This window comes from Megalops cyprinoides, chromosome 24 (genome assembly GCF_013368585.1).
Source record: "Megalops cyprinoides isolate fMegCyp1 chromosome 24, fMegCyp1.pri, whole genome shotgun sequence".
Taxonomy (NCBI): domain Eukaryota; kingdom Metazoa; phylum Chordata; class Actinopteri; order Elopiformes; family Megalopidae; genus Megalops; species Megalops cyprinoides.
In genome coordinates this window covers 3733542-3760144 of record NC_050606.1, presented here as the reverse complement: position 1 = coordinate 3760144, position 26603 = coordinate 3733542, and the positions used below count along the sequence as shown (strand labels likewise).

Here is a 26603-nt window from a genome sequence, read left to right as displayed (position 1 = left end):
ATCCAAGCAGAATGATTAGAGAAGATTAACTATTGTTTCAAAGTGTATTTATTAGTGCAAAACTTGTAGCAATAAAACAGGCTTAAAAATCTACATTTGTCAAGTTTTATTAATCAAAATTTAACTGCAACGGGCACATATCAAAAGGTCAATACAGCAAAGCTTTTACAAAAAATGGCTTGACACAGAAGTCTTCTCCCCAAAATGGCTGAGACAAATAAATTGTAAACAGTTTTATCAAACAGTCTTAATAGTACTTACAGGGGCAAAATACAAATTAGTTTAGTAGGAAAAGCACCGGGTCTCATTCATAAGGACAAAATCAAATCAGGAGCACAAATGTGCCATTTTTAGTCAAAACATGACCAAACAATTGAGATCTGGAATGTCTGTTAAGATACAAAATTCTTCACTTTTTTTTTGTAATGTTGACAAAAAGCAAAGATTCCAACTTCCAAAAGCAGCTGGACAGTGCATTGAGTGAAGGTGACGTATCCCATAATAAGAACTGGTTTGGTCACTTAGCTTTGTGCATAGCTTAGGTGTCTGTTGCAGTCTTCCAGGTTGCATGTTCAAACATATGCTTGTTGAAGAAAAAAAAAAAAATATTCAGAGGGGAGGCTTCAGTCAAAGTTCATGTCTGTGCCTTCAGAAGGAGATGGGGGGGGGGGGGGGGTCGCTACCTTTAAAGGAACTTTTCTCTCTCTTAGCTCCTTGCAGATGAACTGACAAAATACCCTGAGCGAAATTCTGGCCATTCTGGTTAGCTGCACCTTCTGTGAAAGAGTGGTTATTCCAGTGCTGAAAGGCAGCAAAGGCTACATACTTTGCCATCTGTAAAAAGAGATTTTCATGTTTTTCGGCGACTGAGCTGATTTTTTTTACTCCCCCCCCTCGCAGCCGGGAGGACAGTCTCCGCACTGCAGTCGGGTCAGGCTCTGGAGCTGCGAGTCCGGTCTGCATTGTTGCACAATGCAACAATGGCATCTTCTACGGCGTTCGGTGCATCTGAGCTGCAGTCAGATGATTTTGTTCTGGAACATTAGGCCATCATGAGGCCCTCGTAAGTCCCCATGACAGTGGCACTTTGCATCTCTGCTTAAAGGCAAAATTGCAGAAGCAACGCCTTTGATTCGGAACACGACATAAAACAGAAACATTGTAAACAGTCCTCAAGAGGCAGCAAAAACAGCGGGCTCCTTCACATTTTTTTTTTGTACTCAAGAAGGAAGATTGGTTTCAAATGCATCAGATGCAAATGGTTTCAGATGCTTCAAACACAGGCAGGCGGGGGCCCCCCTGCTCTGACCACTCTGCGGGTTTCATCGCTTTCAAACGAAACGAAAACGCATTACAAAAATGGCACCTGTACCCTCACACCCTGTTCCCTTTTGGTCTCTCTCTAAAGGGTGGCCTGTGCAGTTATAGCGAAACTGAAAAGGAAAAGAACTAAAATGGAAAAAAAAATACAACTGCAGGAAAAATAATAAATAAATAGAAAACATACCAAAGTCAAAGTACAGCAAAAAGCCACGTGAGGTATCTATGTATTGCTCTATGTGAGGACAAAAGGAAGTTAAAACACAATAAATTAAATAAAATCAGTGGTTTACGCAAAGGGGTAGGCATGTGTCCCGACTGTGGCAAAGGCGTTGCGCTTGGCGCTGGAGGTGGCGGGTCAGACCGGTTCAGACCAGCTCTGATCCTCTCCCCCGCCGGGCCCTCTGATGGGGCCGGGGTCACGACTCTGAGCTTCCCTGAGGTAACGGTTTGCGGGCACCGTCCTTCGCGTGTCGGCCCGGTTCCTCCTCACTGCAGGCCTGCTCCTGCAGAACCCGCCTCCACCGGGTCCTGTTCTGCTCCAGGTGGTCCAGCATGGTGTGGGACAGCCGCGTGTCGCAGAACCGGGCCCACTCCGCAAACAGGGGCTCCACCACGAACGTCATGAAACCTGCGGACACACAGCACCTGCGTCACTACACCTGTGCACACACATCACCTGTGCCACTACACCTGTACACATGGCACCTCTGTCACTAAACCCAGGCCACATGGTACCTGTGTCACTACATCTGCTGACACACACCACCTCTGTCACTAAACCTTTGGATACACACCACCTGTTTCACCGCACCTGTGCACCAACGCTACCTCCATCACTAAACCTGCAAACACACACCACCGTAGTCAAAGAGTGTTTTATGGCATAAAACTCAATGCACACCCCAGGCCAGGGAGGCAGCGGACACACACAGAGTGTGAGACCCTTTGCATTCACATACGATTCGTAATTATGATCAGAGTGATCTTACCAATCTGAATATTTGCAACAGAGTCCGACTGTCTGTCACACAGCTGGCTGACTTCAAGTCTGAGTTTCTTTTCAACGTCCCCTGGTAAAGAGAGATGGGGGGAAAAGTCAAAAAAGATCGCCACCCACACATCCACTAAGGAGCAGATTTGTAAAAACATTTGATTTAATCATGCTTCATTTACCCAACCAATCACACACAATCCCTCATTCTTGCTCTCCCAGAAGAAAAAAAAAATCTCGAATTGATCAACCACAGGCCTGCAGAGGGCGCTGTGGGTGTCAGATCTCACCTTGGTGGAAGAATTCCTCAGTGACCTTCTTACTCCACTGCTTGCTCAGGTCCCAGGGCCGGCAGGGGTTGCAGATGTCCGCGCACTTCAGCGCCATCTGCAGGGGGAGGAGGGGAAACACAGTCTGAGGGCCTGGGGGGGGGGGGCTGACTGGCTGCGCAGCACCGCGCACCACGTCTCCACGGCCAGGTGTCCCTGAGACGGCAGGGGGCGGCCCTCTCACCTGGAGAACAAAGTGGCGGTGGCCCGCGTTTCCCAAGCAGAGGTCCTGCTTGTTCAGGTGGGTCCTGAACTGTGACAGGTACTCGTTCTGCCTGCTGATGTCCGTGGCTAGAATCAGAGAGCCCAGCTGCTTCTCCATGTTCAGCCTGGAGAGAGGAAAAGCAGCGTTTAACAACAGAGCTGCTAATGTTCTGCTGTGTTCCGTCAGCACTGAGAGCTCTAATGCTCTGTGCTGCCCTGCTGGCTGCAGCCAATGGGATGGACGGCTGGGATCTGGGAACTGACCTATCCTCTGCTGGCAGGTGGGAGAGGAGGCCGGACTCACGCAGCAGGCCCACCGCTGACCTCCAGTGGTGGTTCTCCAGAACTGAGGTATTCTGCAATGACACAAACCGCTGGGGTCAAACAGAATGTCCATCTCAGACACCTGGAAAAAGGTGGGCAAGCTGCTGCTTTTTAATTCGCATATTCATCCATAGCTGGGGGAAAAGAGCCGGCTTAAGCATACATGAAATGTAGCTGATAGCCCTGATACATAGGAGTCTGGCTCTAACTACGGAGTGGAGCTGTACCAGCTGTGACCAACAGGGGGAGCTCTTACATTGTACAAAGCTGCCAGATAGTGGTTGGTTTTGATGAGGAAAGGCTGGTTGACCCCTGGATGGTCCAGGTCGTGTGTCGCAGCTGCCAGCAGGCCCAGAAGGATGTCGCAGGAAGTGAGGGACTTGGAGAGCTGAAAAAAACCCAGCCAGATCAGCACCAAGTGCACGGGCAGGGAGTGAGCGTTTCATTGGTTGATTCAAAAATCCCACTCAAAGTGAGCTCGGAAGCTTCCGATCCATAATCAAGGCTGAGCACCACATCAAACAAACACAGATGCAGGCTTCCGGTTACTTCTTTGTTAATATTTTATATCAAAAAGTTTCCTGATATCGCTTTATTTTTTGACATTATTCGTAGTGTAATGTAAGGTAAAACAGTTGTCTATTTCAAACATGCATGTTTCAAACCATCCAAAACCCACTGACTGAACAGTTAAGGTTAGCTGAAAAAACACATATTTGCTTATATCTACTATTGTGCAACAAAGCTATGCTGATTCTCAGAGAGAGAAAGAGCACACTGTCTATTTCTCTGCATAACACATGGCAGCTGTATGGTAAATGTCAGCAATGAGTCAGTGGGATGCTGTGGTTGTTTCTGTGGGGAGCCCCAAAATCAGCATAACCCTAAGTGCTGTTGAGGTAGGGGGCACGCCCCACTCGCCCGTACCCCGTCCTCACCTTGGGCTCCTGCAGGTAGCAGTACATGGCCTGGGTGACGTCCGCAGCGTGGACAGCATTGTGGTAGGGGTTCTGACTGTGGTAGTCTTCCTGGACCATGACTAACAAGAGAACAGTGTGTGAGAAGAAGGACCGGGCCGCCGACACGGTGGAGTACAGACAGAACTGGGCTTGGGACTACAATTAGGTACAAACAACATGTAAAACAGAGGCTTCCTAGGATGAGTGTGTCTGCTTAGCAAAGTTGTCATGCCAACACTGTGTACTACATGCTCGTGTCCTTTTTTGGGGCATTTTTCCCCATTTTCACTCCTAACTTTGGAATGGCCATTCGAACCCAGGTCCGAGCTGTAGGACAGAGCCTTAGCTGACACACTTGGGAGACTTTTGGACACTATCTAGAGGGAAAGGGTGTTGAAATAAATACAGGTGCATGACGTATTACACTGAGATCTGACATAAATGTAATATAAAACATACCTCATATTTAAAAAGACCTCAGTGGATTTGCATGTTAAATACAACTCAATAGTTACAGTTGCACCATCCTAGGTTCTACTACACAAACTAGTCATTTAAGAATCCTACACTCCTACAACATGCAGTTGTTTAAAAAAAAAAAAAAAAAAAAAAAAAAAAAAAACATTCCACCACAAGCATGAGAATCTTTATTAAATTAAAAAAAAAGTTACCTAGGAATCTGCGAAGTTTCACCATGTCTAACTGGAAGAGCTGGATCAGTCCATAATGGTTAATCAGATGGAAGGTGAGGGTGATCAGACTGTTTCCTTTAAAAAAAAAAAAAAAAAAAAAACCCACACACACACAAAAAGGGGGACACGTTCAGCAAACACACTGCACCCTTCAGAGCAGTTTACACCCCCCCACACATCAGCTACCCAGCCTGCACTCCCAGCGCAAACATTCACTCAATGACCCAGTACAGGCACTAGGGGGCGATATCACTCTGCATCACAAACTCTGCATTAGACATATGAATCCTGCCAGAGCAAAACGTAGAATTCATTTGTATAATACATTAATTTGTGTAATGCAGGAGTAATAAAGAAGGTGCAAGATGACGAATGTTTTTTTTTTTGGGTGTTAAAAAAACCTTTATTATCTCAGAAACAGTGTTTAGTGACCAGGCAATAAACACTATCCACAGGGTGGAACTGAAGAAACAAGTAAACAATACCAGTCTTACAACATTCCTCTGGACAGGAGTTACTTAAAAAAATAATCTTAAAAAAAAAAAACACTTACCATTGGTTAATCTGTCAAACAGAAATATATCAAACTTCCAGCTGCCAACCTTTTCCAGCATGCACTGCAAGAGGAAAGAATGTAAAGACTTAAGTCAATGAAAACAAAATCAAACAGCATGCAAGATCTTAATTTTAATATAGGTCTTACATTTTCTACCTCGCTGTTATTCTACATGGAGCCAACGGAACGATCGATGAACGCGTACCTTTGCCTGGCCGGTGTAGTCATCGTCCAGAATGTGGAGGGGGTTCTGGGCCGGGACGCCCCTGTAGAGGGGGGATGAGTGGAGGTACCTCTGGAAACTCAGTAGTCTGCGGATGTTCCGGGTGGATGTGGACCCCGAGGAATCGGGCCGGGCTGCAGACACATCGGCACAAGAGAGACTGGGTCAGCTCACTGCTGCAAACAGTAACAGCCCTTTTCCAGGCTGGCTTATTGTAATCCTTTTCCACCACAAAGCTGTACCCAGGCTGGGACATTATACCCATTTTTCCACTGTAGAGCTTGAACCAGGCTGGCTCATTACACCCCTTTCCCACTGTAGAGCTGGAAGCAGACTGGCTCATTAGACCCCCTTTTCCACTGTAGAGCTGGAACCAGGCTGGCCCATTGTACCCCTTTGCCACTGTAGAGCCAGATCCATGGCTGGCTCATTATCAGAGCTGGAAAAGTCCTAAAGCAGAAGTACTCCCAGTGTTCCAGTCACTCAGATTTCCCAACAACTCTTCAGCCAGAAGGGGAACTAATTAGGGAAATCAGCTGATTCAGACCATAAGTGGAACAAACACAAGCAAGTACTTCTACTTTTTTGCTAATTTCCATATTTGTGGCTATTCCTGCTTTGTTTTTTACTGTAAGAGGGAACGGCATAAAAATAAAGCTTGATTATTATCTCACATACGGTCAAAATGGGAAGTCAAGATAAGATGAACTGCCTGTTCACATCATGTTCCCAGAATGCTCTCAGATAAGACCTGCTGCCAGATGTATTTTGAGACAAGGCTGTTGGGTGGTTTTTGTGAGAGTGTCTGTGACATGCAGCGAGTGAATTCTTAAAAACAACGACAACAAAAAAGAAACCAGATGATCCATGTGTGTATACTGACAGGGTGGGAAAAAAAAGCACAAGTACAAAGCAAATTAGGGCAGAAATCCAGCAGGCAGACGGTCTGAATGGACCTTGTAGCAGAGAGGATTTGGGTCTGTTCCCATCGCCTCCGCTCTGGGTTGTGCTTCATGCTGTGGGGTTGTCTGGGGGAGGGGGAGGGGTACCCAGTGCCCTGCTGACTCAGCACCACCCCTCTTTGGCCTGGGGCACATAGACCAAAGTCCCGCTGCGTCAGCGAACACCACGGCTGACTGCCTCATCCCCGACCGATCCTGATACTGCTACTCAGTCTTCTAGAAAGTTCTCTGTGGCTGCAAGAGGTGCAGGGGGGCTCTGAGCAGACCTGCTTACACCTTGTGGGGGCGGAGGTCAAAATGCTTCCCCCCAGGATTCAAATCAAACATTGAACCACCCCGTCCTTATAAAACATAGCTGGTCATGATTTGAGGTGGTTTAGGTTTGAATGTGGTGGGAGCACTGCACACCGCACAACTTTCCCCACTCCTCACCTGTCCTCCTCTGATTTACAGCAATGAGCTCCCAAACGTGGGAATCTGGGTTCACGATTGGGGGAATTTTCAGTTCTCAACTGCATGACACCGAGCGCAACATGTGACACAGCTATTTTTCATTCAGGGCTTTTCATGCATGTGATAATTCACTAGGATTCGCAGGGCAGTGTAAGACCAGGCCTGCCACAGCAGCACACACTCCAGACCACAGGCAGAATGATGAGCTTAGCTGGGTTAAATGGCCTGCTCATTAAAATTCTCATGTTCTTAAGGCACAAACTGCCCGAATGACACGGCGATGAAACTTCCAAGCAAGATGATCAGGGCCAACGGTGCGTAAAATCGGCCGTATCCGGTCAACAGTCTCATGGAATCTGTAAACAGGAACGGCTGCTGAAGACTCCAGCACATCTGCGGGACACACGTCCCAGGCTCCTTTCCCAGCTCCATCTGCCCCGCCAACCCCCCCCGCCCGCCGGTGTCTGAGCTCCTGCACACCTGTCTGATCCACATCAGCACTTCCTCAGAGCCCCCGGCGCTCTCTGCACCTGAGCAAGGTGCTCGGCCCCAGCCGCCCAGGTAAATACTCAGCTGTATAAACGCAGGGTGTGGAGGACCTTTAAGTCAATAAGAGGGACCGCAAAGAAAAAAAACATAACACGAAAAAAAACAATCAGGTGATGTCCTACACATCCACAATGACACAAAATGCATTTTTCCCCTCACAGTTTCAGTTTCTTGGATGAGCAGCTAAATTTCAGATGGCAGTCACCACCGTGTGTCCGGTCTTTGAGGCACTGGGCACAGTTTTGACACAGGGGCAGTGTGGTGTGTCTGTGTGTGTGTGTGTGTGTGTGTGTGTGTGTGTGTGTGTGTGTGTGTGTGTCTGTCTGTGTCTGTGTCTGTGTGTCTCTGTATCTCTGTATCTCTGTATCTGTGTGTGTGTGTGTGTGTGTGTGTGTGTGTGGGGGGGGGGGGGGTGGGGGGGGGGGGGGGGGGGGGGGGGGGGGGGGTCTGAGCCTGATCATCATCCTGCCGTCTAAATGGATAATATATAAACTTGCAAGCCACACAAACTGGCCAGCATGACCGAGGGAGTTGGCTCAGCAAACAAAAACAGTGATGCAATTTATGCTGTTTTAAATCCAGCAGCTGTCACCGAGGTAGGGGAAAAGTCTGATTGTGAATACTTCTGTTAACCTTCAATTGTCCCCGAGGACAGGCGAGTCAGGTGTGAGTCGCGGTAAAGAGGGCCTGACAGTGCGCCAGGACAGCAGGCTCGGAGCACCGTGGCGGAGTTCATACTCACAGTGCAAAATTCGGAAATCCACGCACGGGTAGGGAGGCGAGCGGCGCTCTGGTTCAAACCCCAACCGGCTTCTGATTCTCACATCTCCTAGAGCAAAAAAAACCCACAAGAACGACGACAACGGAAGAACAAAGTCCTCAAGATTTTTGCAATGGGAGCATTAATCATTCAGCACAGCGATGGCAGAGGGTGAGAGCACTGATCTGGGATCAGACGTGATTGCAACATTGTGCTCGGAGTCATTGCCAATATTCAGATCTGTGGCAGTAGAGAACAAACTCAACAGACCAGCAGTATTCAGTAGATGATTAAAGGTGTTCTTCACTTTGGGTATTTTAAAGGGCTACCTATCATCGATAGACAGACTTCACCTTTTGAATGGAGCACTTTGACCTCAGAGTGGTAACAGTAACACCGCAGTGAGAGCTACAGACCCCAAGATTATTGAAGAGAGGAAGTTAACAAGCACCATTCAACTCTCCCTCTAGTGGCAGATCACTGTTAATGCAAATGTGACTACCGCCTCGACTTTTGCACCGGTCGGCTTGGCAGCCCTCCTTGCTAGCCAAAATACCACTGTTCTAAAAGCAGTATCGTTGTCAACGGTAACAGCGGGAGGGTTTTTGTCGCCACGTACCGAGCATGCGAATGTAGAGGGCCGTCTGGTCAGAGCTGTCATAGGAGATCGCCCCTCGTCTCTGCGAAAGAGAAGACCAGAAGGGTTAAAACAAACAGTAGGGGAAGAGGCCGAAGCTGCTTAACAGAATAACCGTTAGAATGTGCTCGTCAGCTCAGAAGGACTTCGGCTCAAAAAGCTGGATCGACAGTAAGAACTGAAGCACTCTGCTTTAGAGAGGAGAGGGGTAAAGATCACAGTATTACACTCCACAGAAAAATATGTATTTTAATCTGATCCTCTCAAAAGAATCAGCACATTTGTTTTTAACTTAAATCTCTCTAATGAATAACGCTAACTTGCACGTTGCTGAAGAAGCGGGCTTCAGTTTTCTGATGATCCATCTGGTGTTTATAAACTACCAACACAGTTTTATTCAGTTTCTGGCTTCACTCAAAATTTATATTCAGAGACAAAAGGACCAGAATAATGATTGTTCTTTTTTCCTTTTTTTCTAAAGTCCAGAGCAAATTGCCTATGATGTTCAGAAGTGTGAACTGGCACAAAAAGCCGGTAAAAAGCCGGTAAAAGGCTCCCACATAAAAGCATTCTGAAAATGAGTTCACAGTGAGAACATGACAAACTGTATAAAACCCATGAGACATGCACTGGCTACATTTGCTTGCATAACTTGCTTGGCTCCCTCAAGGGAACGTATCACAAAGAAAAGATAATTAAAAGTGAAACAATTAAAAGCTTCAGTTCATCTTGAATGGATGTAAATGGAACAGCTGGTGAGTGGGGGGGGGGGGGGCATTTCTGGAGAACATTACTCAGACAGCCTCTCTTTTGACCAATCAATTTAAAGCGTGGTTGTGCATAGCACATTAGCTATGGCATCGAGGGTTGGTAACACTTACAGCGGGCGGCTGAAAATACAGCGCATCTGCGTGAGGATTCTCGGAAAGAGGAATTGTTTAAATCACCCAGCATTCATCTATAGACTTTCACTGAATTCAGAACCACAGATAAACTATCTGTGCCAGGGCAGAATCCACTGAGGAATCCCCAGGTGAAAATCTGTACAAAAAAATAACCTGAACAACACTTCATTCACACGTCATTCACTGAGCAAACTAACAACTTTAAACAATATCTTTCTTTCTGGAGAAAACTTCATCTGTCACTGTTCACACAGTGCACTAAAGCACTGAACTCACTGTCGGAAGTCGAGTCTTACAGAACTAAAACAGTATCTGCCACTTTCTCAGCAGAATAAAGGAAGGACTCACTTTATTTATAACCTACTCAGACCCCAGAGCGTAAGCCATTAGTGAAAGGCCTTTCTGAGAAAGCTTGTATTTGTGTTTGTACCTCGTTATCTGCGCATGGTTTTCCTGCAGCGGTTACAGTGATGCAGATCTGTGAAACAGTTTGCTCCACACTGACTTTTTTTTAAAGCCCCACACAGTCAAACAGCATCCCCCGTCACACCACGCCATTACGAGCGGCATGCCATACCCTGCCCCCTCCACACCCGCTGCCTCTTACTGCCAGCCCTGGCTCCAATCCAGGCACACACCGGCCGGGGCGCCCCCCCCGCGTACAGCCAGGCTCGCCCTGTGACATCAATCGGCTGAATCGATTCGCCAATCCAATGCCCTTCTCACATCACCTCTAACGCACACACAACAGATCAAACAAAAAGCAAAGCCCAGGGTCAGCCACAGGCTGGCTCTCCTGCAGGAGAAAAGCTTTAAAGTGGAAATTTAACACTCCGGTAGGAATCCTACACAGACTGGCCTCAACATTTGGAAGACGCTCAAATGAAGCACTTATAATTAAAATTAAACAAGTTGTACCGTATATATATGGGATGTCTGCAGCACTCTAGACTGAATGGACGCTGTCAAAGATTATAATTACCTCAAAACGCACCACAAAACTACTCATGTCATCCCGAATCCGGCGATTCAAAGCTCTGTTGAGAAATTAATAAGCGCTGGATGTGTGAGATGTTCTGAATCAAGTCCCCCCCCCCCCCCCCCCACCCGCCCAGATAGTACTGACTTTTGTCACCACCCGTGTGCTGAGGAGGAAGAGAGAATGGTGACACCAAAGGATGATGAAGGTGACAATTCAGGTATGATACAAAAAAAGTGTCTTTTTCACTTAAACCTCTCTAATGAATAATGCTAACTTGTATGCTGCTACAGGAGAGGCCCTCAGTTTGCTGACGATTTAGCCAACGGTTACGATCGACCAACACCGTTTTATTCAGTTCCTGGCCTCACTCAAAAAGAGAGAGTGGTGAGGCTGAAGGATGATGAAGTTGATAATTCCATTTGAAAATAAAAAAAAAAAAAAAAAAACAGCAGGACGTAGTCTTACATCTAGGGTTTTCCCTGCTCTTACATTCTGAGTAAAGCTTTGCCCGCGTATTTTTTTTTTATTTTAGATTTGCACGGCGGGGGGGTGATGAAAAACAGCATCACGGAAATAAGTCCCATAAAGTCAGCAGCGACATTTATAATAATCTATATTTTACATATTTATTTTAATCAAAGTGTCTCATCGTAGGCTGTGTAGTTCCTTCACATTATTAGCTAATAGCTAACATCGCACTTGTTGACAAGTGACAGGAGTATATATGCCATAAGGAAGCAGCTCTCCCGCTACACAGTGTCTTACAACGGCGTTACGCAAACTTGTTACATAATCAACATACATAGTTACATGTACATGTAACTATGTAACATGTTGTTACATAGTTACATGTACTACACAAACATCCAGTTACATAACAGGAATCGTTCCGAGAAAACATAGGGGCAGGTTTGGGGTTAATATGGGGTTGGGTGGGAGGGGGACTGGGTTTGTACAACTGTGTTCCTTTGCCCCCCCCCCCAACCAAAAAAAAAAAAAAAAAAAAAAAAAAAAACAACTCACCTCCAGGCTGCACCTGCTCTAATTAGGATCCATTTCAAAGCTCTCCGGCTGGCCAGGGGATCGGACTGAATCAGTATTCGTCCAAAAACTGATTAGCCTGGATTATTTATTCAATTTAGGCTATTTGGGAGGCATTTTGGTAAATCTTTTTAGCCACTAAACGCACATTTTTGATAGCATTAGTTTGGCTGTACCAACACGAAATTGTCTCTCTGCAAATCTTCCCACAGCGGCTTAGGGCAGTGAAACATTGAGGACAGGGTGCCCCACGACAGAAGCAGGGGGTCGAACGAACAAATAAACCCCCCCGGCTTCCACTCAGACCTCTCTCTGGGGTTCTCTGCTGGCAGCAGGTCGATGCCCACTGTCATTTTCATTCCAGCCCTGGGCCCAATACACGCTGTGCTCTTCAGCTCCGTCGGCCAATGGCATCCTCGCGAATGTTCCGGAAGCCCTGATGAGGGAAGCCAGCCGCCGGGGGTGGCTTGGCGGTTGGCTGCTGGTTATCGGCCGTCGCCGCGCCGCGTCCCTCACAGACTGACAGAGACGAGCGGGGCCCTCCAGGCAGGCCTGGGAGATAGCATCTCACATCCTCCCCACCCGGTTTTCTGCAGAGGCCCAGGGGTAATGTTGGGAGGATTAGGAGAGGGCGACGCTGGAGCTCTCTGTGCCGTATCAGTGTTTTAGTGTAAACACGCCACGGTGTTTACAGACAGCAGCGCTGCTCACAGCCCACGTGGCGCTGCACCTGGCAGGGACGGGGGGGGATGGTGGGACACCCCGGTCCACCCCATCTCATTACGTTATTACATTATCGACAATTAGCAGACACTCTTATCCAGAGCGACTCGCATCAGTTACAGCTTTTTACAGCGCAATCCATTTTTACAGCTGAATATTTACCGAGGCAATTCTTGCCGGTTCAATTCCCCACGGGGGCGCTGCTGTTGTACCCTGGGGCAAGGTACTTAGCCTACAACTGCCTCAGCACACACCCAGCTCTATAAACAGATAACATGTAAGAACTGTTACCTATGTAAGTCACTCTGGTTAAGAGCGTCTGCTAATTGACAAGAATGTCAATTATGTAGGTACTGCAATACAACCGCTCGGCCCTGTTCAGCGTAGTGCTGTCGGCATACAGATGTGTCTCAAAGGAAGAGGAGCCGGTGTCACTCTCATTTCTGCTCCGGTGCTCATTCGTTATTAATGAAGGCTGTGTATGTATTCAGGCAGTCAATCATAACCAACAGAAGCTGACATACCGCATGTGTCTGTGTGTGTGAACACAGCAGTGGGTGATGTCAGAGGTAAGGGTGTCATGTTACTGCTGCCATTTGCATTGAGCGATGCGACTCTGCGATAATAAAATGACACATCTCTCAGATCTACAACTCGGCAAACAAACAAAACACATGCAAATATGGACACACCTGAACATGTGCAAGCAGACTGCTGCCCATCAGAGGGGACCGTGCCAGCCTCCGGGCTGGTGAGCCCTCAAAACCTCAAACACTCAAAACCAAGTCGGAACAACTCCTATGGAATATTCATTACACTATATGACATCATATTACATTATTGGCATTTGGCAGACGCTCCTATTCACAGCAGCAGTAGGTGGGACGGAGTCTCCACACAGACGACAGCGAGTGATCGAACGAGCCAGCCATTATGGAACGCACGGCTTTAAGTGTTGAATCTGGGAGCCTGCAGCCACGGCCTACGGAAAGCCATAAGGACAGGCAGCAAACAGGCCTCAGCTCTCCCACATTACCATGGGGAACATAAACAATTTTTTTTTTTTTTTTTTTTCAGGCAGGGGAAGGCGCTCCCTTTTTCTGCGCCAACCCAATTACCCAATTACCCTCTCTTAATCGGTCCAATTACAGCCAACTCCCCACTTACCCAGCTGCAGGTTATCTGGTTTTCTGGTTATCAGAGCCAGTGGTGAACAACGCACACAAGCACAGATTAAATTCCTGTAAAAAAAATCCTGAAATGCCAAACCGAATAAACAAGCAGGCCACTGGGGGAGAGGGAGCAGAGGCCGGAGCAGAGGCTGGCGTTACTGCTGCTCTCCTGGGATTGGAGATGTACTGAAGCCAGAGGAGCCTTCTTCCACATGCAGCCCTCACCCTCTATGAGCATGAAGCTACCAGTGTCTTGCTTTACGCTAGCACTAGAAACATAGATTACAATGTCACATGTTACCTACTATAGTTGTGAGTTAAGTACCTTACCCAAGGGTACAACAGCAGTGCCCCAGTCGGGAGTCGAACCGACAACCTTTCAGTCACGTGTCTTGCTCCTTACCGCCATGCTACACTGCCGCCCCTTTGGCATGCGTGTGCTCCTCTCCGCTGCCCCCCCCGGGAGGCTTCATGGCTCACACGGCCGCTCGTCCACCCTCATGGGTCATGTGGCTTTCAGGGGGATTCCTACGGGCCCCCAGAACTCCCCCCGGGGGTCAATTCAACAGTAAGTGGAGCGTGAGTGCATCGCTGTCGTCCGGGGACGGGGGCGGGGTAACGCTGCCGCTAAGGCTGAGCTAGCCGTGCTCTCACGCTGACTGAGAACAGGGCCGCATAAGGGAAGCCAGCCCAATCCAAGACTTCAGAGCGTCCAAAACTATGGTGCTTTTCAGATCAGGGGAAGGACAATTGGACCCCGGATGAGGAGTAGAAGGCCAGACTAGCAGTCCGTCAGGAACCAGCCCAAGACAGGACGTTTTCCGCCAATGAGCTGTGGGTCAGACTGACCGATGATCCTCACACAGTGACCTAGACTAGTGATGGGAGAGTAATTTCTCTACATTGTGATGCACTGATTTGGAAGTCACTCTGGTTAAGGGCGTCTGCTAAATGACACAATGTAATGTACCGTAATGTCTCATTAGATCAAAAACGGAAGAAGATGCCACTCCACTACCAGCGACTCACCCATCTGAACCAGTCACACTGCTCCGATACGAGCGAGTGAGGAGTTTTTTGATTGGTTCACACGAGCCAGTTACTGGCAGCACACGCCAGCCCTGTTCATAGTGGGGGCCGTGAAGCTTCGTTCTTCCCCATTGCCATGGTTCAGCGACCATGAGCATCAGCAGTCATGCAAATGGGTGCAGAATGCAAATGAGAGGTGGATGTTAGATCACAAGGGAAGCAATGTTATGTGTAATGTTATGACGCATTATGAATTTGCATTCTAGGACCTGTTGTATCGTAGTATACTTGGCTGTTGTCAGAGTGCACAGATTAACTCGTGGTTGTGGTAGGGCTTGAATAGTGTCGTGCTCACACTCACTGGTCTGGGAGTGTTGTGAGCCTGGTCTGACACTGTCGCTCATTTAAATCGGATGGGTACGCTTATGTTCTACTGCGATGGAAGCCGCTCTGGAAAAGAGCGTCTGCTAAATGCATCTAATGTAATGCAAAGCAATGCCAGTGGGCGGGCCGCTCCAGCTGCAGGTCTGAACAGCTTACTGCACCGCAGGCGGGTCTCCAACACTCCAGCACCCCCCCCTCCCCCCAAACCGACTCAGAAGGCGTGGTTCTGGTTTCCTGCGTCATCACCAGCTACCCCACCCCCCCACCCCAGCGCCAATCCTTCAGCGTGCACCGGCATGTCTCTGAGACGCGCTTTCTCCCCCAGCCCCCGCTCCCGCTCCGCTTCCCCCCCGCTAACGCCGCCTCTCGGGGCCTGGCTTCAAAGCGAGGCTGATCCCGGCCCGTTCCGCCCGGAGCCGGGAGCTGTCAGGAACGCTCTGCGCTGAAGCGCGGAGCCAAGCGCACACGCCTCTGTGTCTGCTAATGCTGCAGCGCGCGGTGGAACGCAGGCTGTGCAGAGGAAGGACAGGGCAAGCCCGGGCTGCAGCGCGCGGTGAAACGCAGGCTGTGCGGAGGAAGGACAGGGCAAGCCCGGGCTGCAGCGCGGTGAAACGCAGGCTGTGCAGAGGAAGGACAGGGCAAGCCCGGGCCTATGCCTGCACTCGCCAGCTGAGTTCAACTGGTATAGAGGCAAAACAACAAGTAGGGACTATAATGTACTGCTACGGTCGCTCAGACTTACACGTGTTAAAGAGAGAGAAATGACAGCAACCTTTGCATAAGCATTTAGCGAAGAAATACATTGATATTTCCTTAAAAACATTTTCCCCCACAGTAAACTTTTTTTTTTTTTTAAAGCATTGCGGCTCCTTGCAGACATACCCCTTCAATATTGCTGTGGGGTCTTATGAGTACGTGAAAGCCGTAAGCACTAAAATGGCGGTCAACAGCCATGATGTGGCAAATTCAAATCAGATGCAAAACGGAGTCATACAGCGTCCCAAGTGCCAAGTTCCCAGCAGAGCTGTCACTCAACAGGAAAAAAGAGAGGAAAAAAAAAAACCCTGGCCTTAATCAGCCTGAGCTTTTCAGACCAGGAGGTCAGTTAAAACCACAGGGAGCAAACCTGTGTGTCAGGTGCGTACAGGGGGAAGCCACCAGCGTGGTTTCTCTTCCTGTTAACGGGCATCACAACTGGAGGGAGAAGTTACCCACCTTCCCCTCCACAATGTGGGACACTGTCCAAGAGCTCGAATCTGCTGCTCCTGTCCCTCCAGGACGTTAAACTTGTTTCAAAAGCTGTGGCAGGAAACTGAATAGTTTCAGCTTTGCAATGAATACAGGCTGCAAGTTCACTCCCGAAATGCCACCTGTAAAACGATGTCGTGACAGGCCGAAACAAAACATCACGACGGAGGGATGCAGGGAAGAAGGAAAACTGAACACTTAGAGATGAGTTTTGTACCAGCATGCAACACCAACCTTGACCATTTTCATGAGTTGCAACTCCTGTGAAAATGTAGCAAGTCCAACCTGCTTACACCCTGACCTGTCCCGTGGGCAATTTCTGCACAACTTTACCTTAATCCACATCTGCACTTTTTCCATCGATGTCATAACACAGCTCCAGTGTGTGACTGTTAGAGTTACTGATGAGAGACGTGAGAATAAACCTGTACATGTTACGGCTTCCCTTTTTCTGAAGAAGAAATAAGCCAGACCTTTCCTGCAGATCTGACCTGAGCTCTGGAACTTCGTCCATGCTATTACCTCTGAGAGCAGCCCTGCGGCCAAAACGTCACTCAGCCACACTGCTCCCAAAGTAAACTTCTTAAACAAGGCATGTAAACAGCGTGCGAGTCTCACTCTGGGGTCAAAGTTTTTTGCTTTAAAAGCCCAGGAAGTCACTTTTCAAAACACCTCCGACTTGCCAACTCGCTAATCCAGACTATGTTTATTCAGACTCCTGATTAAATATGAACAGAACAAACATGATATGACAGAAAAATGCTAATTTAAAAAACTGTAACACAGAATGTTGGGTCATCTAAATGGTAATAAACTATTGTACTCGAGAAAAGGTCCAATGTGTCAGTCATTGACAAAAAAATGATCAGACATATACTATGTTATGATATAATAAACATACACACACACACACACACACACACATTATATGTATAATGTACATATATATAATATGACTATGATGCTTTCCCATTGTATCTATATATATCGTTTTTAGTATGCAGGATGCTGTGTATTATAGTGGGTAAATCTTATTATGGGCGGCTGAGCGGAGGTCCGAGCGGACGAGCCGAGGGGGCTGCCAGCGGACTCCAGCCGCAAAAGCACAGCAAGTCCCCCCCCCCAGCACACGCCTCCCTCCTAAACGCGGAGGGATTAATGTAATACTGTTCGGTGCTGCTTCCCAAATTCAGAGCTTCCCCACGAATTATAGCACCGTGCCGAGAAGGCGCGGGGACGAGGCGCCCCCGCATTCCTGCTGGCCCCGGTTATAGGGGCGCGGGGCGGACCCCCTGCGAGAGGCCACGGCAGGCCCGAGCCAGCCTCCATACCCGTGGTAACAAACCCGTGTTCCCGCCGTAACAAACCCGCGCTGCGCCCACAGTCCGCAACGCGCTGTCCACACACACCCTGCAGGCCCCGAGCGCTCTCAAACGACCGCACATCTGCTCCACCGCTAATTTCAGGCTCCAGAAGCCGATGAAGCTCTTCAGACGGGCTGTAACTTTGATGGGGCGGTGGGGGCTGAGCGGCTGTGAAGTGGTGGCTTGCGTAATTATCAGACCCAGATAAGTACCTCGCTGCTGTCTGCCAGACGCCAATAAAATACCTGCCACTTGTGAGCTGACGCTGGCTGCCTTTTACTGCCAATTAAAGACCTGGTGGATATAAACGTTTTCGAATGATAACTGCAATTAAACGCAAATTTGTGATGTCAAACAGATCCTGTAGCCTACTACCACACCCATATTAAGCAGCTCAGTGGTTGCTAAACTTTTTTTTCCCCCCTGACCAAGAGCCCTGTAGTTTTGGACTTCTAAAAGCATTGCCTTAATCCCACTGTAAACTTATTACAACGTTTCATCATGAAGGAGAAAAAAAAATTTAACATGGCAAGATTCCAGCATCTTAATGTCTAAACCTCAGCAGAACACCTTTACAGAGCAGTTTTTAATAGATCTGCATATTTTTCACAGATAATAACAGCATATGTGCATGTTACATTAAGGGGTATATTGTACTATAACTCTGATTTTTTTTTAAAAGAAATATATTCACGGTGCAATTTTATTATGCGTTTACAGCTAGTTGTTTTTGCGTGCAAAGCACAGCGATAGCCATGGTTTGTGCACTCTGGAACTGTGGGGTTAAACGAGGCCCCGCCCACTTCACGCCGCATCAGAGCACGCGCCTTATCACGCCCGTGAAGATAAACACTCGTTGAGCCCCTCTAAACAGCAAACAGCCTCCTTAACTAACAGGGCAGCTGTCAGACTCTAGATGCAGATAACTGGGGGGGTGGTGTGGGGTGGGGGGGGCAGGGGAAAAAAGAAACGAAAAATCCCCTCCTGAGGAAAACTGCAGAGTGATTCACTTAGGAGAACCAGGCAAACATGCATGAAACATCCCTCATTACAGTAAAGCTGAGCTGAGGAGGGCCAGTGTTCCAAGATGGCTGCTTCATCACTGACCTTCCTCTGCGTTAGCAAGTTAAAGGACTTCACCGGAGTGGACTTGCCGTGCGCACTCTGTACCAAATCTTACATCAATCATATCGCACGAGCAGTAAAATTAAATATCAAGATGCCAAAGTCCGTCATCGATAGAAAAGGTTTATAACATATGCAGCGTTCAGACGATGTCGTTGATTTAATGTACTAATGGAATTAACAGGGTGCCAGGTTAATTGCCAGCCGCTATCGGAGTATCGAGCTGGCATCACTGTCCACAGAGTACTGAAGCAGGCACAGGGTTGCCAGTGCGGTGCCTCTGTGGAGCAGGCTCTGCCACATTCCTAACCCCCGAGGCGTGACACGGGGCGAGTCCGAAACGAAGAGTCCAACTTGCAAAGGTGATCCGTGGCACTGAAGTGCACAGGATGGCGTCAGAAAAAAATTCCTGAACTGATACTTTTATGTAGACCATAAAACACACACTGCAAGTCCATTTTTGGTATGTGTATGAACCTTGAGGAGTGGCACAGAATTGCGCAAAGCTATTACAGTAAAAGAGAGAAAAAAAAAAAACTCTGGAAATGCGTTGACTTCATGAGCTTTAACTTCTTTATCTTGCAGACCTTTTACAAACAGTGGTGCAACTGTAATCCCCAACAGAGAGAAAGTGAAAGGGACAGAAAAAAGAGAAAGGAGAGGGAGAGATAGAAGGGCACAGAGAGAAAGAGAGAGAGAGAGAGAGAGGGGGACAGAGAGACAGAGAGAGAGAGAGGGACAGAGAGAGAGGGACAGAGAGGGACAGCAGGTGACAGAGTGAGGCAGGAGGGCACAAGGAAACAAAGAGAGAATGGGAGAGAGACCACAAAAGGAGAAAAGGTAGTTCATAGATTCATAGCATTCAGCGATCAGCATCTCTTCACTTGTTTTACAGTGCAGCCCTTCCTTCTATTTTGATCGCGTTTAGCTGCATGAATAGCTGTTTGTTTGTTCTTATCTGTCACATCTACTTTGGCAACACTGTTCTACAGCACGTCACGCTAATAAAGCACCTTCGATCTGAAATAAAACAGCGGCACAGAGAGGGATGAAGGGCCTTTCAGAGAACCCCCTGAAGGGAGACCGGCGACCTTTGACCTCAGCAGCACACACTCCCATGTGCATTACACACTCTGTTACTGCTCACCACCAACATCGATAAAGACTGCACATTTAATACATTTTTCACTCACTCGCTCGCTCACTCACAGCTTGTATTTCGCAGATGTTACCCGTTTATACAGCCAGGTATTTCCTGAGGCAATCTGGGTTAAATACCTTGCTAAAGGGTACAACAGCTGTACCCCCCCTGGGAAGCAATCCAACAACCTTCTGGTTCTGGATCCTGCTTTTTAGCATCACCCTACTGACCCACTCTCCATCAGGGTCTAAATCAGCATTTGCCCATCCCGATCTGTAGCATATGCTGGTGTTCATTCCAGCTAAGCTCCTGACGAATTTGCTCTGACAGGGCCGTTAATTGAATAGTGATCTTTATTTGATGTCGCTATATTTAAATCAGCATTCCCCGAGTGCCTGCAGGACCGGGCTTGGGAAACACTTGTCTGAATTCCCAGCTTATCGTGACATGACACCACAATAAAATTTATCGGAGGAAACTGCAAAGTGCGTACAGCTAGTCTTCTATAACAATGCGTCACGAGAAAAATACCGAGGAACAAGAGAGGGAGTGTGTGTGAGTTGGGGGGGGACATGCACATTGACACAGTCTTGTTGAAATGTGTTCAGTTCCCATTAAGCCCGGTTTTCCATGCAGGAGAAACAAAAAGGAGAGACTGGCTGACACACATACCACGGGTGAGAGGAGGAAAGAAACTCTGGGGTCTTGTTTGGGGAGCCGGTGGGTCAATGGTTTTGTGAAGCCTGGTTATACAGCACTGGTCCGGAACAGAGAATCAATGCACAGTGACACGCAACTCTCTCCTGCCTACACGCACACACACGCACACACAAGCACATGCACACGCACACGCACACAACCTCCCCATCATCACAGAGACCACAAAGACCTGTGTGAGCTCCAGGTGACACAATAACTTGCCAGACATCCCTGTGACCCGTTTGTCAAACGGTCAAGGCATCCAATCCATTACATCAACAAATTTAAGAACCAATTAAGATGGGAAACAACACCCACAATTTATGCACTGGGAATGAGTTTGTGTCTGCTTCACTAATTCTATTCAATATAGGTACAGAAGTTAGTTGAATGTAGCCCACAGACAAAGAGTAATACCAGTCCAATCATTTCTATATGTGGGGTTTTTCATGTTAACAGAAAAACAGTACTTTCCGAACAGAAAAACTTGCCCAACATGTGACCAACAGCCATCTGATGATACATTCATGATTACCGAGTAGAAACAGAAAACAAAGATGTTTCCAGTCCGGGTGTAACTGTTTACATTAAGTAAATCTGTATGTCCTACATTGGTATATGCATGACTGATATTTATAAGCAGAAAATTCACACTGAATTATGGTTTTAACCAAGCAACACAAAGACTCCAATGTTTGCAGATGGTATAAACCGGCACTCAGGACATCTATACAAAAACGCAATGTTCTTTTCCAACATCATAAATGACAAAAACAGGCTTCAAGCTCGCAACTTACTTTTAACAACCAAATTTATATTAACGTATAATATTTTCCACAAACATAAAAATCTTAATTTGTCTGAGCTTGACACAAAAGGGTAAAACCAAAGTAATATTTTAACCCCTAAACGGTCAAAATCCTTCTAAATCCCAGACATAACCAGAACATGTTGCACCACAAGAACATTCAGAAACATGGAACGATTATGAGGATGTGGTTATGAAGACGTTTACTGCGTTGTGCCTGCACGTTACTCTGACATTTAGGAGACAAGCACACAAAACCTGCGTTTCGTTTAACAGCAAGACGCCTCATTGAGCCCTGGCCTTCTGGCCAAAGTGCACTCTGGGGGAAAGTGCCATTTCCTTTATGATGCGCGGTTTACCTCCATCTCCGATCAGCTTAAACGCTCAGCCAGCAGCTTTCCCCAGCAGATTAGTGACCGATTTAAGGGCTTCACTTAATGGACCCGGCCTGAGTGTCATTCAGGGTCTCCTGTCCCAGCATTTCGGCGTTCTCGGAACTGCAAAGCAGAGAGCTACAGCATCGGAATGGGCAGCAAGCCGCCTGCATTGGGCTCCACCACACAGCATCACTGACACGCGAAGGGCCCAAGACCCATCCCTCCATTTTCCCACCAAAATTAAGAAAACTGGGCAAACCCATCACCCAGCAGCCCTCTGTCATTGGTCACTCAGACACACAGCATTGGTCAGACAGGTGCCCTTTTTCAGAGCAGCACTGGGGTAAACTACAGGATTTGAATATGCGCTCAAGTTCCACGGGCCCATGTGTCCGTCTGGTCTCCACACGTCTGTCCATCCATCGCATTGCTGAAACGCGTCAGCAGGTCCCGTCCCTGACAGATCTCCTCTGCTCAGCACCGCTAGCCCCTCCCACCCTTTGACGTCACTGGCTACCCTTTCTTTTCACTTCCTCTTTCCTGTAAAAACAGCGCAGTGTGGGTCCCCCGGCGCGGCTCACAGTTACAGCGCGGCCCAGCCATCGACAGGAGAAGCGCTGAGGGGGGCCTCTGATTTACGACTGTCGGGATAAAAGAGGTCACTGCAGATGCTGCCTCCTGCAGAGAGACGGTACGCGAAGAATCTGGCAACTTACTGAAATAACCGGTCATCACTGGGTCTGGGGACCAACTTTCTGAACAGACACGTGCATTTGCCCTCAGGCCCAGTCTTTATTGGTTTGAAATTTGGGTTTTTTAAAAAATAAATAAATGAATAAAAAAAACTTTGAAATTCAACTACAGCCCCGTTTAGTCAGTAAACTGATACTGGTTAACAGGAGTGGAATGCGCTTCAACACCAGATCCCCATCTGCCAAACCCGGAGGTCAACATGCTAATCAGATAAGCGGTGTTACTAGCACAATTCAGAGAAACCGAACACATGCAGGAGATGCGTAAGCTGGAGCAGGGAGGGCGTTACAGCGCCCGGGCTCGTATACTGCCGCACAACTGCCAGAGCAATTCAGGCAGAATGCACCGCTGGAGGCCACAACACCAGTGCCCCATTATGGAAGCCTGCCTGTAACGGTCTGGGTACGAGCCCAGCTCCTCAGCCACAGAGCAAAAAAAAAAAAACAACCTCAACTGGCATTTTGCCGGCAGGTGCACCTGACATGCGGTCCGGAGAACGTGCGCTGTGACACACTCCGCCCTGACGGAGACGTGCGAGGCATGTGCGTGTGAGGAAGGTGATTCAGGCGCGGAGGCCTGGCGAGTCGGCTTGCTGGAAAAGGACCTGAGCTTACTCAGCACGGCATCACCGCACAACAAGGGCCACAGTGTGGCAACGCAGAGGGCGCGAAAGGAAGTAAGGCTGGTCAGGGATCATCCATTTCAAAACAAATGACGTACGACATACGCCATACGCCATACTCATTGATGTGGCTCACTGCTGTCTGATACTCACCTTAACGCTACACTTCCTTTCAGACGGAGAGAGGCCTCAAGGACAACTGAAAATGACCGAATAAATGGACTCCGTACAGGCTCAGTGTGACTGGCGGCCTGCTTTCCCAGTACACTGTAACAAAGCACCTGCCACCCTGGCAGTGCCTACCCACAATGCACTGCGCAACAGCGCTGTATCAAAGCATGAGAACGAACCAATTCATCAATCAAGCCCGATTCAGATTGCTCAGTGGCTTAGAATGCTTGCTCCTAGACCTTGTGTGAATGCAGAGAGAAAAATTCTGGCAGTGCATTTTCTTTCTAAAGCCTTACAGTTGGTTTCAGCACTCAATACGCTGCTGGTATCAAACTGCCTGAATCTTTTGTTTTGTTTTTTGCTTTTTTCAGCTCCCTCTGTCAGATTCTGTGCTGACCACACCTGGAAAAACTGACACTGTCCGGAGGATTACTTTTGAGAAACACAACTCAAGGAACATTTATGTTAACCAACCCACCTGCCCCTTATCAAAGTCACATTAATAATATTATTTTGGCCTTCTGCACCAGACGCCTGGGGTGGTGATGCTTGTCTGCCTAGGCACCCATCTGCCAAACAAAGGAGCATGTAGTAAGTGATTAAATGTGAGGTCACCTCTGCTTTTCACACGCACCTCACAGTCCCCACCTCTTGGACAGTCACAAATCAGGACCACAGTTTCGGAACTGAGTGACCTACATCCAGAGAGGTGATCCGGAGGTCAGCTAATGCCATCTGTGAAAGCGTGCTTTGTACGTGCCTCTCACACCGCGCTCATTAACATTCTGGGAGCGCATTCGGTTAAAGGCCCTTTTTGTAAACGCATTACCTTCAAGCCCAGCCATCCTGAAAGGAGCCAACACCGCCGCTGCCATCAAAAGAACCGCAACAGCAACTCCCTGACACCATGTCGTCACGGGTTCGCTTCGGAGTAAACCCCGACCGTTCGCGCACCCTCCGCGGTGTGCGCGCAAACAGGGGCTGACGGGCGCGCAGAAACGGCACATAAACCGTCTGCCGCCGGTGTCCGGTGCCACGTGACTCGCAAACGGAGTCGGAGCCCCCGGGAGGACTTCAGGGTAGGTTCGGTGGACCTTCAGCAAAACGCGCCTGACCGTATTTCACTGTCAAATTACATGTGACGTCAACCACAAATGAGCGAAAGTCACTTTCAGCTCCCTTTGTGTCGCGACTCTCAGCCAATGTCATGTCCTAAAACAATTCAATGTTTTTCGTAATTACAGGAGGTAACAGTGAAACTTAGTTGACAATAAGTACAACGTGCGTGCAATTCCTTCAAAAACAAAGCTACAATGTATGAAATGATGCATTTTGGCAACTAAATGTATTGCTTCTGTGACTGAACAAACATTTTGGTAACACCGTTCCATGACTCTGACATCGGTACTGAGTATTTAACGTTGGGCACAAGATGCGTGTTAATTATACGACAAAATTACCAGGGCTATCTGGCACTAAACGACTGATTGGACGAACGGACCGATGAATCGGGTATGGATGGAACATTAATCATGTTCCAAATTAACCTGCAAAGCAAGGCCGCGTGAGAAGTTTAATGTTACCTCTTCAAACGATGCATTTGAACACATTACACTAAAAGCAAACACTATACAGAATACGCCAAAAAAAAACCCTTCACAATGAACGATTCACCTCAACTCCAGAATGCATTACAATTGCATCAGGTTGAATGCAAGCGTGGTCTATCGGCACTGAGGACGGACCGCTTTCTGGAGAGCAACTTGCATTCAATCCGGGCATGAGAAACCAGCTTGCTAAACTCTGCGGCACTTTAAAGCCAGAGCCTGAGTACTACGTCCTGTCATTTTCACCTTTTAACCTTATATTAGAAAAAGAAAGGTATCTGGCGAAACGTATTTCTATTACATACCTCTAAGAAACGTTGCAGATGTGTAGCCTAATATATGTAATGTGTGTAATATATGTGTACAAAATTTAGCCGAGAACAATCATCTACAGTAAATCTACAAACGAACAAGTAGTGGACCTACAACAGGGGAAAAAGACTCATGCAGGCCTGCGTATTCAGTGTTACGGCTTTTAAAAGGCTGACCCGGTGAACTCACACTCGTTATACTTTACCTGCGACAGCTTTCTGGGGTCTGATCCCCTGAAGAGAGACGAGCTGGAGCTGAAACTGATGGCTCCCCGCCGGCTAAGAACATGTTTGGGAACCTGCCTGTCCAGGGGTAAAACCGGCAGCTGATAACATACTTCCATTGAACAGTCAGAGCTGGGTCCAGAACAAATTTCAATAAAATACAAAAAAAAAAAAAAGTTTTAAAAAACAAACGTAAGATTGTATGCACCCATGAAAAGGGACAAATTAATTAAAAAACAATCAGTTTTATGTATGAAACAAAAAGTGCTGCTTGTTCGGAAAGACTTCGAACGTGCACGAGCCACGGTGAGTAATGAAAATTGTGTTCTCTCCTTGCGTTCCTCGTTTTTATCCCATTTTATTTTAGTTTTTTTTTTTTTTATCTCACTGCCTCCGTTGTCCTCTTTGCCCCCTTTTTAACCCAAATCAAGGCCTGCAAACGACGAGGCCTGTGTCTTTCTGGGTATCTCTGTAACAATGTGCTTCCTCATTTTTTTTAAACCACTCACACATGCCTCATTGTGACAAAACGCCACGGTAGGAGCAGAAATCAAAACGATAAACGGTGCCGTCGTTTAAAAAAATATCTTAAAAATACATTTAAAAGTCTTCTAGGAAAAAAGCGACAGAACGCGACTTGCCATTACACTGCATCGCTGGTTTCCACCCCGTGTGCACGCAGTAGCAGCGGTACCAGAAAAGGGATAAACATTTATTCAGTCCGTTTCTCTCATTGCAGGATTGGATCGCAGCCGTAATTCAGAATCTCTCAAAGCAAGCGCTGTAATTCAAACGGAAAGTGGCCCGGGGATAAACGGCAGCCGAGAAATCGCTGCGCCGCTGCAAACATTTATTGGCAACCAACTGAAAATATAACAAAAATTAAAGAGGGGAGCGAAGGCAGAGGGCAACCCACCAAGATACGTCTCTTTTCTATCACTGCTCCTGTATCTC

The 26603-nt window shown here is 47.7% G+C and overlaps 1 protein-coding gene across 2 annotated transcripts; it reads right to left on the bottom strand.

The window, feature by feature from the left end:
* Positions 1 to 671: 671 nt before the first annotated feature.
* Positions 672 to 26603, bottom strand: LOC118770871 (high affinity cAMP-specific 3',5'-cyclic phosphodiesterase 7A-like). Of its 2 annotated transcripts, none has more exons than XM_036518630.1 (13): positions 25631 to 26603; positions 8945 to 9005; positions 8308 to 8391; positions 5584 to 5735; positions 5376 to 5439; positions 4802 to 4897; positions 4110 to 4210; positions 3428 to 3559; positions 3112 to 3203; positions 2828 to 2972; positions 2605 to 2701; positions 2313 to 2393; positions 672 to 1951 (listed from the first exon to the last, which is right to left on the bottom strand). In XM_036518630.1, exons 1-13 carry the CDS (start codon positions 25766 to 25768, stop codon positions 1740 to 1742), a joined length of 1455 nt encoding a protein of 484 aa, XP_036374523.1. In that variant the 5' UTR covers positions 25769 to 26603; the 3' UTR covers positions 672 to 1739. The 2 variants fall into 2 exon arrangements, with proteins under 2 accessions (XP_036374523.1, XP_036374524.1); XM_036518631.1 differs by lacking the exon at positions 25631 to 26603 and adding an exon at positions 11873 to 12152.